The sequence below is a fragment of the Sminthopsis crassicaudata genome, chromosome 5 (assembly GCF_048593235.1).
Source record: "Sminthopsis crassicaudata isolate SCR6 chromosome 5, ASM4859323v1, whole genome shotgun sequence".
In the NCBI taxonomy this organism is placed as follows: domain Eukaryota; kingdom Metazoa; phylum Chordata; class Mammalia; order Dasyuromorphia; family Dasyuridae; genus Sminthopsis; species Sminthopsis crassicaudata.
The window spans coordinates 109,577,962-109,597,836 of record NC_133621.1 but is presented as its reverse complement, the minus strand read 5'-3'; the positions used below and the strand labels follow the sequence as shown (position 1 = coordinate 109,597,836).

At 35.4% G+C, this 19,875-nt stretch overlaps 1 protein-coding gene across 1 annotated transcript in view; it reads left to right on the top strand.

The window, feature by feature from the left end:
* Positions 1 to 19,875, top strand: part of EXOC4 (exocyst complex component 4) — a 911,913-nt gene that overhangs the window by 32,983 nt on the left and 859,055 nt on the right. Inside the window, 1 exon segment of the mRNA XM_074267888.1 lies at positions 174 to 368. Within this exon segment, the coding sequence (XP_074123989.1) occupies positions 174 to 368 (195 nt within the window).

Genomic DNA, 19,875 nt, shown 5'->3' with positions numbered 1-19,875 from the left:
CATTGAAGTGAGTCAGTGTCAGCTAGGATTAGAACTCAGAAAACACACTAACCCAGAGGATTAAGGAAAAACTGTATAAGTATACTTAGCACCAAGGAACTATGTTAACTGGTTAATGGGCTTAAAATGGGGAGAATTTGAACTTAATCAAGATTGAAATTTCTCTTTTCTAGGTAAAGGAAAATCTGCTTTCCTGCAAGATGTTGTTGCATTGCAAACGGGATGAACTCCGGAAACTATGGATTGAAGGAATTGAGCATAAGCATGTCCTAAATCTGCTAGATGAAATTGAGAATATCAAGCAAGTGCCTCAAAAACTGGAACAGTGCATGGCCAGCAAACACTATCTCAATGCAACAGACATGCTGGTAAGATGTAATGTCTTCTACTAATGGACAGTTCTTCCAAGACCTAAAATCTCTCCTGACACCTCAGACTCCTATTTAGTCCCTATAAATATGGATTGATGTAGTGGATTGCAAGAGGTGGCCTTGATCAGCAAATCATACAATAGTACTTTATAGTTTAAAACCTTCAGTGAGCCCTGATACTTTCTTCTTAGAAATAAAATGAAGGGAAGATGGTGATTAGTCAACCCTTCAGAATAACATAGAAGAAAAAAGAAAATACTAAGTGTGGTTTCTAGTTAGACCTTTTAATTAGGGTTTATAGTTGTTATAATGAGGTACCCTATCTCCTTATAATCCTTTTCAGTCCTAAAGGACTGTCCACAACAATGCTGTGAAGCACATATAATAAAGATTATAGAATCACGGAGAGATGACGTGTTTCGTCCACATTTGTGCAATAGCTAATTTCTGGAGCCAGACTTTGTACTCAGAACTTCTGTTTCATGCTCTGTATAGTTTCCATTGTTCAACAGCTTCCTACATCTCTGACTTATCCAATCTGTCCTTATCACTCCTTTTACCTTTTTATTTTCTTCCTGTCACTTCTATTCAAAGTAGTGTAGGTTTACTGCTCTTTCTTATTGTCTATTCTTTATATAACTTTTGTTTTCTGATCTACAAACCTATCTTTCTCTTGAAATTCTTTCCTTCAAGGATAATAGCCACCCCTTAATTGCCATCCCTTGGCTAAAATAATATTTCTAATGTACAGGTTTAATAATTGCAATACTCTGTTGTTCAGATTCTTTCAGTGGCTCCTCATTGCTTGCCATATAAAATACAAACTTCTTTTCGTCACATTTAAAGATCTTTATATTCTGCCTCCAGTGATTTTTTTTTTTCAATTTTATTTCATCCTATTTATATGCTCCAAACCCATACTAAACTGGATTACTCCTTGATAGCATTTCTTAGCTCCTTGCCTTTGATAAACTATCCTACATCCATGAAATTGACTCTGTTCATATCTTAACGTATTGACGATGGATCTTTTCTCCCTAAGATCTACTTTAGCTATTCATAAAGACTCTCTTGGAAGATCACCACTATAAATGGTTTCTCCCTGAACCTCTTAGGTCATCTGTTTGACCTCTACTGTCCATTTAATTATTTTTCTACTAGACATTTTACTCAGAAACTTCTTCTCTTTTGAGATTTACCCCATTATCCAGTCTGGATCCTTGTTTTAGTCACCTACTGGCCTACCCCCTCAAGTTATTTAGCTCTTGGCTTAATTTTTCTTGTCACACCCAGCTTCTGACTTCATATATAGGGAATTTATTATGTCCATGGGAGTCCCCTTTAAGCACCTTGGTGTCCTAGTTTATCTACTTTCTTAACTCTCAATATCCATTATTTTCCTTCTTTATTAGTTACCCACAGGTGTAATCATACCTTATGCCAGAGATTCTTAATCTGGGATCTGTGAACTTTTTCATCATTTTTCATTAAAATTTTTTCATTATTTTTTAATATGACTTATCATATTTCTATATGTTTTATTTTAAACACTTAATATTATTTTAGGAAAAGGTCACTAGATTTCATCGGATTACCTAAGAGGTCCACGACACAAAAAAGTTCAAGAACTGCTGCCTTAGATCTTAGCATCATCCATAACTGTACTACTTCAGTGATTGTGATTTCTTTTTTGAATATAACCTCCTCTATCTTTCCCTATATTTTACTCTTCCTAAATCTATCCTCCCTCCTTTCCATAACTTTCAATTTTTATTTCAGGTTTTCCTAGTTCCTCACCCCTGCTGTGCTCTCACTTTTGTTCTTTGACAGTTTTCAGCTTATCATTGACCACTTCAACTATTCTTGTCATCTATCCTTGAGATCCTTGGCTTTTTGTGTGTTACCATTTATACCTCACTAAACCATAACCCTGGGTCACTTCCCCCATCTGCTGCCTTCTTTTCTATATATGTAAAAGGAAGGAAGGAAGGAAAGAAGGAAAGAAGCCTTTGTTAAATGCTTTCTAAGTGCCAGGTGCTATGTTAAGATCTTTACAAAGATTATCTCATTTTAGCCTCACAAAACCCCGGGGAATATGTGCTATTGCTACTCCCATTTTATAGCTGAGAAAATTGAGGCAGATGGAGGTTAACATTAAACACCATGTGTATTAAGTACATGAAAGGACAGTTATCCACAATTAAGAATTGTTCATTGGTTATAGGCCACACATAAATTCAAAACTTCATTTAGAGTCAAAAATTCTACAACTACATGTTAACCCGGTAGTCATCTTTTCTTTGAAAAATGGAGGTCCTATTCCTTTGTTAGGCCAAATTAGATGTGCTGCAATATTAGAACATACATGTAAAGTGACTGGAAGGGGAACAGGTTAAATGATCTAAGTAAGCCCTTCGTGTCTTATTTCTACAGTATAATTTATTCATACTTACAAGGAGCATTTTGATAAAAGTCCTTTATGAGATGCTTTTAAGGATATTTGGTAGCCATGAGGTGAGAGGTGCTCTGACATCCTCTCATGGATTAAAGCCTACTTATGGGATAAGGAATGAATGGTCAATTTTCACAGCTATTCTATGTTAATAGTAGTCTGCCCTTGGGAGTAGTACTAGAAATGTTGATTCCCAGTAACTTGCTCAAGGTGTTATCATCTGCAGTAATAGTTTTTGTAGAAATCCTAATGGAAGTCATTCTTACATTAATATTGGTTTATAGATTCTGAATACATGTATATTATATAGATGTTTAAATGTAAAAGCTTTTCTTGGTTACATTCTTATAGAGACTTTTAATAGACTTATCACTGTTTTGGATCAAGTGCCTTTTTTTCCCCCCAATCCAGCAGAATATCTTCTGTGTTTAAGGCAAAGAAGAATAAGGTTTGCTCGTAGCAGTCTTACAGATTATAGTCTAGTAGGAGAGAGTCATGAACATCATGAAAATCAGAGAAGTGTGAAAAGATACCATATATTACGGGAGTTTAGAGGAAAGGAAGAGATCATTTTCATGTTCTCCAGGTTGTTGCTTCCTGCCAACACACATACAATTTCTGATGGCATTAAACTCCTTTATTTAAAAAATACATGCCAATTAAAGTTGTGATGTGAAAAGGCAGAAAACAGAATAAAACAGATTTGTTGTTGAAACACTTCTATGTGGTCCAGTTTTGAATTGGGTCTAATTTCAATGTAGTCATATTAAATGGGTCATTGGAATTTTTTTCAGATCAGATTTTTATCCCTTATAGGATTTCACATTTCTAGTTTGAACTAAATAAAGTAAGGCTTATCTGTTTACTAATTAAAAATCAAATATTGAAAAGGCTTCCCTTTAATTCTAATCCTTGGTTTATGTTGTTTTGGAAAAACCTCAACAAGGCTTTAATAAGCTTTATTTTGTATTTAGACACCGGTTGTAGGAGATGATATAAGAGAAAAATTTATGTTAGGGACAGTCATCTACCTAATCTTGAGCAGTTGAAGAGTCATAGCATTATCTTGTGTATATATGGTATGTATTACATATAGACCCTGTCTCATTTACAGCATTCTTTAAAAGGGATTTACTATAGTTCTTAAAATGATCCATGATTTTATTTGGTTCAATTAATATAGTAGCTCTTTGACAACTTAGTAAACCATCTTCTTGAATTGATGTGGCCAAATCCATCTCTTAGAGACAAACCTTTTGTTGATGGTAGTGAGATTACAGTATAATAGAACTTGAATTTATTTTATCGCATGATGTTTTCATTAATTATTCCTTCAAGCCCTAAGTGCATAGGACTAGTACTTGGAACAGAGAGAGAAGGTGGGAAACTCAGATGGATGGGTGGACTGTGGCTCTGTAAGCCTGAAGTAACTAGTTTCAGTTTTGATGTAGAAAAGATTTGCTTTCTTTTTTCAGAGAATTCTGTAAAATTTATATAAAATTGGAATTCTGTTGTTAGAAAACATTCTACAGCATTCTCAGTATCATATTTAGATGTAAAATTTGCTTCTCTGTTATATAAACTTGACAGCAGAGGGAGTTTGAGTGGAAGTGTTGATACATGTCAGGTTCAGTGCACATTTGTTAATGTGGGCCCAGAATTGATAGGGGGCCAGTCCCTCTTACCTCTGCACTGAACATGGTAATGGCCTTCTTATAGCTTGTCACAAGTGAACAAGATGTATACCCATTATGATTGTTGACTGGTTCTTGATTCTTCAATTGTGTGGTCAAGTATTCCAGACTGAGTAGCTACTGTAGGTGCTGTCTTTGATGTGGAAAGGTTGGTGCAGTCTCCAATGCCAAAAACATTTGGGTATTTCTTGTGCTGCAGTTTCTTTGTTCACATCTGCCCAGCCAGCAACGTCTGTGACAGAACCGTCCGGTGGGGTAACATGAAGCATCTCATATGAAATCACTTTGGCCTCTCCAGGATTGCATCATCGCTCCTAGAATCAAACTGGAATTTGAAAACATCAAAGATTTGCCTGAAGGTTTTAGATATCCTAAACTAGGGGGCAGCTAGGTGGCACAGTGGGTAGAGCACAAGCCTTGAATTCAGGAGGACCCGAGTTCAAATCTGTTCTCAGACACTTAACACTTCCTAGTTGTGTGACCCTGGGCAAGTCACTTAACCCCAGCCTCAGGGGAAAAAAAAAAGATATCCTAAAATAGGGTCCAATTATTCGGTTGGGACTGTGCAGAAAACATGGAAGGCTCTGCAGAGTTTCAAGAAGGGCAATGTCATGTTCACCTTCCTAAACACTCTGATTAAGTGTGCAGGAGCTCCATAGAACAGCATGTATTTGAGGAAGACAGGAAAGCAGGCCAAAAGCCAATATAGTTTATTCAGCCACTCTCCAATTGATGGTCATCCACTCAGTTTCCAGTTTCTGGCCACTACAAAAAGGGCTGCCACAAACATTTTGGCACATACAGGTCCCTTTCCCTTCTTTAGTATTTCCTTGGGATATAAGCCCAGTAGTAACACTGCTGGATCAAAGGGTGTGCACAATTTGATAACTTTTTGCAACTCTCTCACTCTTGATTTAATCCATTCTACTCCTGTTGGAATAACTCTTGCCATGCAAAGGCTAAATGATGTCAACTTTTTGGAACTAGAACCCACCAGTGTCCACAGAGGCTTCTAAAAATGTTTCTTACTAGGCTCAACAATGGCTATATTTTTCTGCCCCTGCTTTTTTCTTTATTTGGGAGCCACTGCTCCCACTCAGGACAGTAATCCTTGGCAGCACAGGGAATTTCTGTGTGCCACTGAAACCTGCTAGCCTGCTGGAGGAAAGAGGTGGGGGCAGAAGGCCCACATGACTAGGAGTCATCCTTAGTCAGTCTCCGAGTTAGCTGTCGCTGACCTGGTGCATCTTACCCAGAGAGAGCTGTTGGGAGTAAGCCAGTAGGGGAGTTTGATCCCCTCAGGCCTGGGCAGCGCCGAGCCCAGAGACCCTGTGAGCTCAATTGTAAATATGTTGAGTTTGTGATGTCTGGTTTTTGTTGTTGTGTGAAGCATTTGGGTTTAAGTGACCTGTCCAGAGTCACATAGCTAGGAAGTGTTAAGTGTCTGAGATCAGATTTGTACTCGGGTCCTCCTGACTTCAAGATGTCAAATAGGCAGCTGACTTTATGAAAACAGAGGTTTGAGAGAGGATAGAGCCAGACCAGTAGCTCTGAGAATCTGAATCTGTGGGGAAGTGAAAAGGGCCCAGGATGAAGCCTTGGGAAACACCCATGCTTGGTAGACATAATCTGAATGAAGATCCTGCAAAGGAAGCTAGAAGGAGCTGTTAGATAGGTGGGAGGAGAGCAGGAGAGCAGCATCATGGAAATGCAGAGAGCATCAGGGAGCAGAGGGCGATCAGCAGTGTTATCGATGAGAGAGAGGTCAGGAAGGGTGAGAACTGAGAAAAATCCTTTATTAATATTGTGTGAGCCTCAAACATCGCATCTGAGATCAGAGATTGGAACTTGTGGAGAGGTAGCTTTATGCTAACACTAAATGTTTTTTAGCTTCTCCATTTCATTTCTTTTAGCTTTTTTCCTCTCTAATACATCTCTGTATTCTCTTTATCATATTCACACTTTTAGGAAAATCATTATAGTCCAAAATTTGTTAGGGATTGGGGAAGGGAAGAGGAAGGGAGAATCTTTGCATTCTGATATTTGATAAATATTCTGTCATGTGTTGTTACATATCCTTGCTAATATAAATGTTGCTGCCACCTGAGGAAATGGTACCTACCATCCTCTGTAGTTGAGTGCTACTTGGCATTATCAATATTATGAATATCAGCTTAACAGCCACATGTCTGTATTAGGTAAGGAAGGCCTACCTCTGGTAAAGAAAGGATATTGCCCCAGGGGAAAGCAGAGACTTCCACCCTGCTGATGGTCTTGTCCTTGCCCAAGAGATTTATTCATTTGACCTTATTGAATTAAGATTTTTATAGTCAGTTCCTGCAAAGTGGAAAGGCTATGGCAAACAAATGGTTAACTTTGGTATACCTTGTTGGTTCTTTTGGTTAGAGACCGGTAGAACTTTGCCTTAAACTTTTACCTCTTTTCACCACTAGATGGTGCATGTGTTTTCCTATGTATGTATGTGTGTGTGTATGTGTATGTATGTACACATGTATATATACAATTTCTTTTGCTTTTTAAGAGGCTCTTGAGGAAATCTGACAAATGAAGGGATTAAAGAGTTTGAAAGCAGAAATATAGGGTTTTTTAAAAGATCCTGTTGAATGAGTAGAGCGACGACAATCTTCAAAGGATTAAAAAAAAAGTATGTGCATTTCCTCTGCTTCATTTTTGAGAAGCCATATTTACCTGATGATTTCCACCAAAATAATTATATTAATATGTAACATTTACATCACATTTTTACATTTGCTAAGTGCTTTATTTCCCTGAGCCTATTCATATCTTATAATTACCACTGTGGTTGGTACTATTGGTATTTTAAATCTCTTTTATAGGGAAGAAAACTGAATCTTGGGTTATGATATGCACAAAGTCATTTAGCTAGTAAGTGTTAGAGGAGACAGTTGAACCCAGACTTCTCATTCGAGATCCAATATATTTTCTGTGATAACAAACTATATAAAGATTAAGATAACCACTGTGTGTATCCAGGGACTAGCCTGAGCAAACCAACTCACATTGGGATGCTTCAGATTGGCTTCTCATCTATAAAATGAGAAGATTGGATTACATGGTCTTTCAAAGCCCTTCCAGCCCAAAGAGCACATCCTGGGGCCAGCCAGGATCTTGCATATGTATAGTCAGGATTGTCTACACTGGACTCTTCTCACAAGTGCTATAAGTCTCCAGACTACTTTGGATCTGAAAATGGGAGTTGCCTGTGAAAGCTGTATATTTGGGAAAGCTTACTTGTCTCTGTACTATAATATACATGGTATAGTGGAAAAAAACACTGGATTTGAGATGAAAGGACTTGGATTGAAATCCTAGCTCTTCTGTTTACTACTTCTGACCAGAGCATTTAACTATCAGGACCTTGGTTTCCTCATCTGTAAAATGAGGATATCGAGTCATTTTCTGCTCTAGATCCTAGAAGCAGTCTCCCTGCACAAGTGAAAGACTTAGAAATCATGATCAAAAATTTCATTTCTTTACAATTTGGACTACTTGTTCTAGAGAAGAAACTCTTAACAAATTCATTAGTTAGGTCTCTGTATTTCTTTGGGAAGCATTTCCCTTACTCCCTTAAGTTACAAAACTGTCAGTACATAGACCTTAGTAAAGGTGGTCCCTTGCTTTTCAAATACTTATAAAATTCAAATACCATCTTTTGACAAGCATGAATTTTTTTTTTAAGAAACCTGAAGATTCATTTTAACAAACAGCTGTTTCTAGTTAACAAATAATTATAAAATGGTTTAATTAATGGATTAACTGTTAACCTGGTGAAGGATATTGGCCCAAATTCATTGTCATCTGTTTCAATGGGTGTGTGTGTGAAGAGAGTGAAACAGAGAGAATATATTAGTAGAAGAGGTTGGATGCCAGCAACATTATAGTCATTTTTGGTGTAATGTTCTGGAATCAACACTTAAAATTTGTTGATGGGAAGAGAAGAAAGGGTAGACTTAGATGATGTCTGTGACATTTATCCCTATGCCAAACAGAGGCCTTTGACTCAAAATGTTTGAGAGTTACTGGATGTAAAATTAAATTTAGAGATCTATTTTGGTTAACATTATCCTACCTTTATACACTTGATTGCAGTGGCTTGGCTTCTACAGTCTTATTGCTATCACGTGAACCCTGGGGAATATGAGCTCCCTTTTAGGGTAATAGAGATAGGTTGATATCTTCACATATTGTTCTAAGCTGATTATATACCTTCTATATATATTCTTACTAGGGGAACTTTTATCAGTTTGTTAACCATGAAACAACTTGATGTTACTGTGCTGTAATGTATAAGAATCCATTTCAGTCTGAAATATAAAGGTTCTTAAATTTTTCTAAGCAATCACTTTTTATTAAATGCTGGGAGTAAGTTTTGATGATGAAAGCAGGATGAAGGAGGGGCATAGAGGGAAATGTTGAAAGAGCTTAAGGCTTTCAAGACTACTGTCTATAAAGAATTATCAGTCTAACCGGAGAGATAATATATGAAAATATGTCTCACAATATGAGACAGTAGAGTATTTTGTTCCCAAATCATTACTATGGTCAGTTAATACTATTGAAATTCAGGGGAAGGAGACATCTCTGGGGAAATGCTTGGTCAGGGAAGAATTTATAGAATTAAGATTAGAATTGGTCTTTGAGGTAAGTTGATATAATGTAGGTAGGCTTGATATGTACATAGATAGTCTGGGTTAACGATACAAAGATATAATGGTAGGAAACAAAAAAAAGTGTTTGGGGAAAAAAGGTTGTGTCTCTTTATATTAAAAACATTAAAAAGCACAGAAATAAATGGATTCTTTGTTAATGTTGTAAATAGTATCTGCTTAAAATCAAGAGCTAGCATTACATGTATTTAGAGGAAAACTAGTTTTTGGCAATAGGATTAGTCATAACAAGGATATCCATTGTCATTTCTGTATAATTCTAAAGATGCTAGCCATAGCAGTAGTGCAAGAAAGGAAATTGAGGAAATAAACAGAAGTATTTAACATTTATTTTTTGCAGATAACATGGAACCCTATAGAATCAACTAAAAGTTAGTTGAAACAATAACCAGTGAAGTAGCAGAATATAAAACAATCAATAGATTATCAGCCTTTCTGTATATTGCCAGCAAAACCTAGCAGAAAGAAATATTAAAAGAGAAATTCCATTTAAAATAACAGCAGATTGTATAAAATATTTAGGAATCCATCTAATAAGACAAAATTTTAAAAAAAGAGCCTTTTTTTTATGAAAATAAATACTTAAATAGTTGGAAAGATTAATTGTTCATGGTTAGACTACCAATATAATAAAAATGATAATACTACCTAAATTAATATATTGATTCAGTGCTGTGCTAATCATATTATAAATAGTAACTTTATGAAAATAGAAAAAAGTAATAGTTTCTGGAGAAACAAAAGGTCAAGAATAACAAGAATGATCTTTAAAAAGTGGGAAACAAAAGAGACTAGTAATACTGTTTCTCAGATTGTTCTGCAAAACGGTAATCATACAAACTATTTGGTACTAGTTAGAAAATATAAAAGCTGATGAGTAGAACAAATTGGGTACACAATATTTAGAAACAATTGAACACAGTAGCATAGTGTTTGATAAGACCAATTACTGGTTTAAAGACTTAGTATTTAACTCAAAATGTTGGGAAAGCTGGAAAGCAATCTGACTGAAATTAGGTTTAGATCAGCATCTCATACTATATAATATAATCAGCTCCAAATGAATATACCTATATATAAAAAGTTGGAAGGAGGATTGAAATTGTTAGTAATTTTTTTGCAACTGATTTTTCTGATAAATGTTGCATATCAAAGAAACTTGGGAAGTTGATAGAATTCATATAAGGAAAAAAAAGCCATTCTTCAAAGGATAATTGTTTAAAGGATATGAACAAGGATAGATTATTTCATTAGAATTAAAACAAAGAATAGTTCTGCTTTTAATTGCACTCTATTAAAAATATTTTATTCTGGAAAAAATATAGCTATTATATTAAATTAACATTGGGAGAAATCAGCCTGGCAAACACTTAAACCCAAACTTTGTCAAACTTTTTTAAAATAAGATTTTTTTCCCAAATATATGTAAAAAACATTTTTTTTAATTTAAATTTTTTCATTGGTCTTTGATAGTATTTTTTTTCTAATAACATGTCAAAAGAATTTTCAATATTCATTTTAGTGGGATTTTGAATTCCAAATTTTTCTCCCTCCTTCCATCCCCTTTTTCTTTCCAAGGCATCAAGCAATCGGATATAGACTATAAATGTTTAATCATGTTAAACATTTTCATATTAGTATAAAGATGGTTTTAGCATTCATTTTCTTAAACAAATTTCGGAATTGCAAATTTTTCTCTTTCCCCTCTTCCTAAAACAGTAAGCAGTATGATATAGATTATATATGTGCAATCATATAAACATATTTCCATATTAGTCACAGTGAAAGAAGAAACAGACCAAAAGGATAAAAGCCACACAAAAACATGAAAATAGTATTCTTTGATCTGCATTCAGAGGCCACCATTTCTTTCTCTGGATGTGGATTTCTATCATAAATCCTTTATAATTATTTTGGATCATTGTATTGCTGAGAAGAACTAAATCATTCATAGTTGTTTATCACACAGCTCTTACTGTGTACAGTGATCTTTTGGTTCTGCTCATTTCACTTTGTACCGGTTCATGCAAGTCTTTCCAGATTTTTCATAAATGAGCTTGCTCATTTTTTCTTAAAGTATAGTGGTATTCTATTACATTCCTTAACCACAGTTTGTTCAGCCTTTCCCCATTTGATGAGCATCCCCTCAATTTTCCAAATTTTTGCCACCACAGAAAGAGCTGCAATCTTCCCCTCCCTCCTTTTTAGTAATCTCTTTGGGATGTAGTCCTCGTGATGGTCTTGCTGAATCAAAGGGTATGCAGTTTGGTAGTAACCAAACTTGTATTTTGCACCAGTTTTTTTTTGGAGGGGTAAGAGAGATAATGTTATCATTGTATGGCATCACTTGGATGCCATATTTTAATTGTCTTATTCCAATGACTTTCAAGGCAAAACAAACATTTAGGGCATGGGCTATGTGTAGATAGAAAAATAGAAGAATTTCTTAAGCACTTATTTTAAGGTTTTGTGGAAAATGCTGAAAATACAAATACTACTAACTCCTCCCTTCCCCCCTTTCCTCCAGTATCCCTGCCCTCCAGCATTTTATATGCTAAAGAGAAGAAATGATACGAAAAAGGGAGTTAAAAGTTAGAGGGGTCAGTTATGGGAGTTAACTATATAGAGATAAAGCCCAAATGTAGTCCAGAGAGATCTTTGTTCTATGTTTGCGGTATACATGGTTAGCACAAGGAAGTACAAACAACAACTTCTTCTGTAGACATTTCCTAAATTGTAGGTTCAGGAATGAATTTAACAATCAAAGGAGGAGACTGAAGAGTTAAAAGTATTGCAGAATGAAGAAGGCTGCTGAAAATAGTGAAAGTAACATTCATTGGTTACAATTAGTGAATATGCCAGGTACTTTTAGGAAATATGAACTAGAATCATGGAACACGTATTACCTACCAATTTAGAGGCCAGGTACCTTAACTTTATGTATTTTTATGATAATTTTATTATTTGGGCTTCAGTTAATCTATGATGAAATGACTGAGACATGATATAGAGCATGCAGACAAACTGACCATTCCTTTAGAAGCTGTTGGTCCATCTTATTTCCTCTCCTGGTTTTCTAGATCATCATTTAATATTTCCTTTCTTTTTCTCCTTCCACATTGATAATTGTGCATAATGATTTGGTATGTATTTACTATATCATTTTTTTTTTTAAATGAAAAGAGGGACCCTTAGTTTTGTTCTCATTCTATAGAACTGTGGAGAAAAGAGCAGCAAAGGGCAATAATAGTTCTTTTGCAAGCCTTCCATGGAGGATGGGGAGGGAGGGAAATCACATTTCTTTCCCTTTTAGTATAGTTTTGGAAGCAAAATGTACTTATGGTCTCTCAAGGGATCTAATGGAAATCTTTGTTGAAAGATACCAAAAGCAAAGTGATGACAAAATAGTTTAGTTCTTAGATGTCAGTTCTTCTTTTTACTTTTTATCAAAAGATTTGTATCTTCCATTTCAAGAAGATGCATAATATATTACACAGGATGCCCAGAAAATGTTATCCCTGCCAAGAGCAATGTTGCTAAATCCAAAGTAAATAAGTCAGTGGATTGCCATTGGATATTGCTAACTCCTCTTGTCACCCTCTTCAATATCAAAATCATAGGTACACTGTCTTGATTGGATTTTTTATTTTTACTTTTGATATGGTAACTCAAATATTGTATGAAATAATTAAATTGTCATAACTAGGAATGTTTGCAAATAGGCTTGTCCCTTTGTTTCCTTCTTCAAGGTAAACAGCTGCTGTTGGCTTATGAAAAGCTAAAAGTGATCCGACAAGAAGCCTGTTTCCGTCACATTGAAATCGGAGACTTGATTAATATTGTTGCCTGTAGCTTTGTGATATGTACAGTCTAAATTAGACCTTTGCAGTCATTGTGCTGGGTGGATGCAAGCACATTAATGACATAATTTCTGGTTGCTGCATCACATTTCTGCAGTCTGTCTTTTGTATTCCACTCACATTAATTGAAGTAATTTTGCCACTGAAGCGTGTTTCAAACCTCTGCATTTAAATTGAAATTTTAATTCCCTTATTGTCTTGAAAAGACGGCTGAAGATGCCTTGTTACAGGTTTCATTATCACTCAAAACACTCCAGCTGCTGGTTCTAATGTACAATGACTGATTAATTCTGGGAAGAATTATTAATATAAGAATAGCAGCTTTTCCCTGGTGGCATAAGCTAGCCAGAAATATATTTCTGTGACAGCTCATATTTTTATGAACTTAGGTTTATTTTTTAAAAGAAATTTTTGAAAAAAAAACAAACAGTTTACATCCAACTAAAATTGCACAGATGAGATTTGAAAATCACTTAATCTAAGTTCTGATTTATCAGTCTATAGAAGTCAGTTCATAATTGCAGTAAAGCACTGCAAAACCAAGCCAATGAAAGTAGTTCTAGAGCACTTTAGCTGACAGTCACAAGACTTGTGACTAAAATAATATATTTTTTTCCTTTTCTAAACCTATTTCAGCATGCGATGCTTTGAATGTCTCTTAATCATTTTATTTGTCTCTTTTTTATTTATATGGCTTTTAAAAAGAATCTATAGCTGTACAATCAGATAAGGATTATTATGATAATTATAATAATAGCATATTTATATAGCTGTGTTCCTCCCAAAAGGTTCCAGAGTACTTTTCTGAGAACCATAGAGAGGAATTAATTGTTTTATTTCCGCTATTACACATGTGGCTGTATCTGAACTAGATTAAATGAGACCAGTCTGTTAATTGGGTAGATTTTGATGCAGGGTAATAAAAATGTGCTGCTGTAACCTTTTCGGATTCAAAATCCTATCCTGTTGTTTATTGTTAGTTTTTTTAAACAATATTCTGGTGAAAAACAGAGGTAGCTGTCATCTTAAAATCTAGAAATAAGTCTGAAAGTTGAATTACTGTACTTTCTTTTGAGTCCTTGAGGGAGTTTATATGGAGGTGAGATTAGCATTTTGATTCCTTATCTTTCTGTTTGTGAAAAGCAGGGGAAAGACCCAGAGGCCATCTGCTAGGCTTCATTCAGGCACATAACAGTTTTCTTTACAACATTTTATGGGTCTCTATTATAGGGATAGTGGAATTGTATGATGATGTGTGCCTGCCAAGTCAAAAATTTAAAATATAATTAATATCATGTTTTATTCTTGGTGGGAAAAGATTAAGGTAATATTTAACAGTATGCACATCATTTGGTACTGTTATGTAACATGCCTTCATAGTATAGGGGATCTTTGAACAAAGAAATCTTTATTTTCAGCATGCATGTATGTGCAGATGCACACAGGGCTATGGCAAAGAAGCACATTATGCTTTCCATGCCTTATTTCATTTGATCCTCCCAAGAACCTTGTGAGTTACAGCAGATCAGTATGATTATCTCCATTATGTGGACAAGGAAACTGAGGTAGAGGAATGAAGTGATTTGTTCAAGGTCATATGGTAAACAATTGCTGACTTAAACATCCTGAGGACTCTTGTCTCTCAGGCTGGACTTTTTCCATTATTTTTTGCTGCTGCTCATTACACCCCGATTCCAGCCTCCCACTGGGATCCTATAAGGGCGCTGGTATCCCCAGGAATGTTTGAGTGTGAATCTTAAATTAAGGGTGAGTAAAATGTCTGGTGGTTGAATATCATACAAAAATTTTATCGCCTAGGAGTCCGGTAACCACAGGCAAGGTTCACTTTAAGTGGAGCTTAAGAAACCTTTCTACCTTTGGAGTGTGATTTCAGAGAAAGTGAAAAATTTCTGGCTAAACCTGTCTCCCCCTTCATGGAGACCCAGACCTGAATTTCTCTGATTTTTTTTTTAATAGTTTTTATTTATCAGATATAATTTCTCTGATTTTTAATGGAATGTTTGTAATCTCTGACTTTAAAAAAAAAAAAAACTTATCTGGGGCTAGTACTTATACAGAAATTTCATACTAGAGAAGTAGGTATTTAGCAAATCAAAGATATCAGTACTTTAGCACTAAACCACTGCTGTTTGAGGTAGGCCCTGGGGAAGAGTCATAAACATATATAGCTTTTGCCCTCAAGGAGATTATGGTTTTATAGAGTATTAAACAACTCAAATAGATAATATTCTATAGTATAGGATATTAGATTCAAAATGTAAATCCTGGGTGAAATTCAAGGGAAAATTCACTTCTAGGAAAACTGTGGAGAAAGGGGTGTTTGAAATGGTTAGGAATTTACCTGATAAAATGGGAAAGGGGGAGGACATTCCGGGTAATGAGAACAGTAATTTCTCAGGGCCTAGACTCCTTCCTCGGGCTTCTGAGGTTATTCCCTTCCTTCCACCAACTGATGCATCCCATCTTCAGCAGCCTTATGTTGTTTTATGTATTGGTTACCATTTTGATCTTAGTGTCCATAACTTTTCTGCTTAAATTCTGCTGGAGATGCAGAAGGGGGCAGTTCTTAAATCAGGTGTTGTAAGTCAGGGTCTATCATGGATTCTGAGAGCCCTTCAACTAATGTCTATAAATGATCTATTTTGTACCAAGTACTGGACTGCCTACTGGGTTTACAAAGACAGAGGTACAAAGACAGCAATTTTAACTGTTGGGGGCTTGATTTACTTTTCCATGTTCTTGTCCTTAAGTACCTCTTATAGTTAAATTTTTAAATGCAAAAGTAGCTTCTACTGTAGAAATTTATATGCAGGAGACTGAGAGATGTTTTTGCCTTTCTCTGTATTTCCAATCCTTTGAACAGTTCCTGGCACATAATAAGCCCCTGATAGGTGCTTTATTGACCCACAGAAACTTAATTAGAAATTAAAAAACAAATTCACCACTAAACCCCCAAAACTTGTTAAATCAGTGACTTTAACTTTATACACATAATACAAAGTAAAGAAGTAAATAAGGATGGTTATAGCCTTATCTAATATAGTAAAGGCCTTGTCTTTCTCAGAGATGATGCTCTGTCCTTTTCACTTTTGGCTTTTAAGCTTATTGCTGGAAGTCTAACCACTGGGTACATGGATCATTTATTGTAACTAGTTTTAGTTTCTTTTTGAAAGGAGATATTTTGACATAAAAAGTAATTTTACTTTTTAATCTTTACAACCTGTATTTTTTGTTATCACTTTTAGTACAGTTTATGAATAACACAAATGTGCATCCTTTTGTGGGGGAGGAAAATACCAACTTGTTTCATTTTCCTAGCATTTAGATCTCAGAGGATCACCTAGTCCTAGCTTCTCATTTTATAGTTGACTAAACTGAAACCCAGAGAGGTTAAGTGATGTTTTAAAAATCATATAACTAATAAGATTTGTTTTTATAGTGTGTATGTAGGGGTTCTGATTTGGTTCTCTTTGGGAACCAATTGCACATTTTTTCATGATGGTGGGCTTTGATTAAAGGGATCACTTGTAGCAATGGAACAGAGGAAATACAAAAGGCCCTTCATTTTGGACCTGTGACCTTGGCTTTGGTCATATTGGAAGCTGCCCAGGTGAACTCTTTATATAGACAGACTTTACCCTTATGGTCATGTTCAGATTTTCTTTAAAAAAATGCTGTAACATTGGATTTGCTTTGTTGCCACCTTCTGTTTTAGCTCTGTAATTGAGCTGATGGAGATTTCAATAGCATTTGCATTTCATTGAGTGTTCAGGCTGACATAATCTGTTAAGAATATGAGCTTGGCTTGTTGTTAAATTAGGGTGTTTTTGATCTTTGTGCTGATTTAACATGCTCCAAAACTGCCATGTTTACCTTTTGCATCCTGATGCTGTGATACTGAATCTTTGCTGTGGTTTAGAATTTCATTTATTGAAATGAAGCAAATTTCTACATAACCCTGCCAAATTGTTATCATGCCAGTCTCTCCCTTGTATGCAGATCTCTGCCTCTAATGGATAAAGCACAAAGCAAAACTGTTGATAGACAAAATGCTGAGATCTCTAATATATGTAGAAGAGAGCTACTCAGTAAATTGAAAACGACCAGGATGTCTTTTTGGGAGACTGGCTAATGATGATATGGTGCCAATGACAAACCAAATTAAGAACGAATGGAGCAATTCTAGTATGCACTGGTAATCCGATGATTTTCCAGATCATTCACCTATTAGATCAAAATTCTAAGTTAGGTTGAGGTCTGACCTTAGGTACTATTTCCAGTCAGCTTAAGAAGAAGAAAAGTGGAGAGTATGAGAGCACTATTAATTCTTGTGACTTTATTAATGGCAATTTGTCAAACTAACATTAGATCATCAAATAGTCACTGGTCTGCTACTGGTGTCACTGCATATTGGCTATCAATTGGCCAGGATAAGCTATTAAAACATTATTTTGTTTAGCTAGTTTTTGAAAGCTGGGTGGGGAATAGTATGGTCCATTTAAAATGTAGCTGCCTAGACTAGATAACAGGACCTGATGATGCTGATTTGTAACTTTGGCTTGGTTTAGCAAGATGAGAACTCTTGGGGAGTCAGTTTTGTTTTGCGATTTATGTCCAATACTAATTAGTTGTGGTTGCTTAGCTCATAATTTTGTTTAAAGTCATCTTCTACTGTGATTCCTTTGTAAGATTTCAATAGTTTGCATTAGTAAAGTGTTACCAGGATGATGAACATTATTAATGGAGTTGGGAGCTATCTTGCTATGATTTCAGTGTGATGGTGAAGTAAATATATAAGTTCTTCCTTGTTAATCCTTTTCAGCTTGATTATGGACTTTAGAGACAGAAGGCATCTTAGACATCATCAAGTCCAACTACGCTGCAAAATGAAGCTCAGAAAATTCATTTATTTTCTTCAGGGTCTATAACTAGTGCCACATTTAGGATTTAAGCTACATATAGTAGAAAGAAGACTGTACTTGGAATCAAATGCTGCTTCTTACACTTACTACATGTTATACAAGATCAGGCTGACAGATTTCTGTCCAGAAATGAAGTACATTTTATCAAAGGTTATTTACACTGTTTCCAAGAGGTTTGCAAATTTAAACAAAAAGGCTCTAAATTTAAAAATAGGATAAGAGACAAGACTTCCCCTATAGATCCCACAAGGTAAATAACCATGAGAAGTCGTAAAGAAGTAAGAAAAGTAGCGATTGGGAAAACCACAACTCCAAGGAAGCAAAATCCAGAAAAGGAGCCTGTAATAAAACCCAAAGCTATACATCTATACAGAATTTAGACAACAAATAAAAAGAACTATAAGGGGCCAACTTTGATCTTTATTCTTTTTTTTTTTTTTCACATTAGGAAAATAAGGATGGTAATAGTTGCTTCCTAACTACCTCACAGAATGTTATACAAAGAAATTAATTTTTCAGACATAAGAATGCTTTTAAGACATTTTCTATAAACATAAGGATGCTCATTATTACTATCATTACTTCTTCCAAATAATTTTCTTTTTTATTGATACTTTTTGATTTGACATAGACACATTCCAACAAACTACTTACCCCTTCCTCTTCCTTAAAAAAGGGATTATTGATTATAGGCCCAATTATGAAAATGAAATATGACATACCGTGGTGTATTATGAAGTTATGCAATTTATAATCTAGAATCAGATAAGCAGGTTACTCACCACATTAATTTTTATTTTTCTGTCATGAAAATTCTGGAGTGATAAAGTAGTAAGTCTAACTAGTCTGATTTAACTGAGAGCTTAATGTAGTGGCTCATAGAGTAGACAATTCCTTATTGCTTGAATCTCGTCATATCATGGCTGATCCAGCTAGATTAACATTCTTGTCCACTCTTGCTCAGTAAAGGCAGCTGGGTGCACAGTGGATAGAGAGCATTAGGCCTGGAGTCAGGAATATTTGAGTTCAAATATAGCCTTTTAATAGTTCATTTCTGCCTCAGTTTGTTCAGCTGTAAAATGGGTTAACTATAACTCTTGAGAGGATCACAAATGAGATAATATTGATGAAGTATTTAGCACAGTGCCTGGAGCATAGTTGGCCCTTTATAAATACTTATTGCCTTTCCCCTTTCCTTTCTCATTCTAACTTATTTGTAACTTTGATGTGATATCAGATAAAATCTACAGACTATAAAATCCTTTTCAGGCATATAGAGCAATAGGTTTGGCAGAAAGACTGAATTAAATGCACTTCTTTTCTGCAGTACACGATAGAGCATTGTGCCTGGAGTCAGAAAGACTCATCCTTGTGAGTTCAAATCCAACCTTAGATACTTACTGATATGTGACCCTCAGCAAGTCACTTGACCCTGTAAACCTCAGTTTCCTCATCTGTAAAATGAGCTGGAGAAGGAAAAGGCAAAATATAGTGTACTTTCTAGAGCCCCCACACTGGAATGCCAAAATATACCATCCAGACTAGCTTTTTGGAGGATCTTGGGACCAGCCTGAGTTCTTGATCTTAGTGGAGGAGTGATGAAGCAGGAGACACACAAGGCTGTCAAAGATGGAGTCTGTTTATTTCAAGTCTTCTCAGCCCCTAAATATCTTAGTATGATTTTATCACTACAGCATACTGAACATGTGCCAACTGTAGAACCATCACATCACCACAGCATACTGCATATGTTAACTATAAGCACCTTCCTATAGATAATGTAAATTCTTCTTTACTACTGTGTTCAAGTAGAACACAGGTAGTCCCACCCTCCCTGACTTCTCAG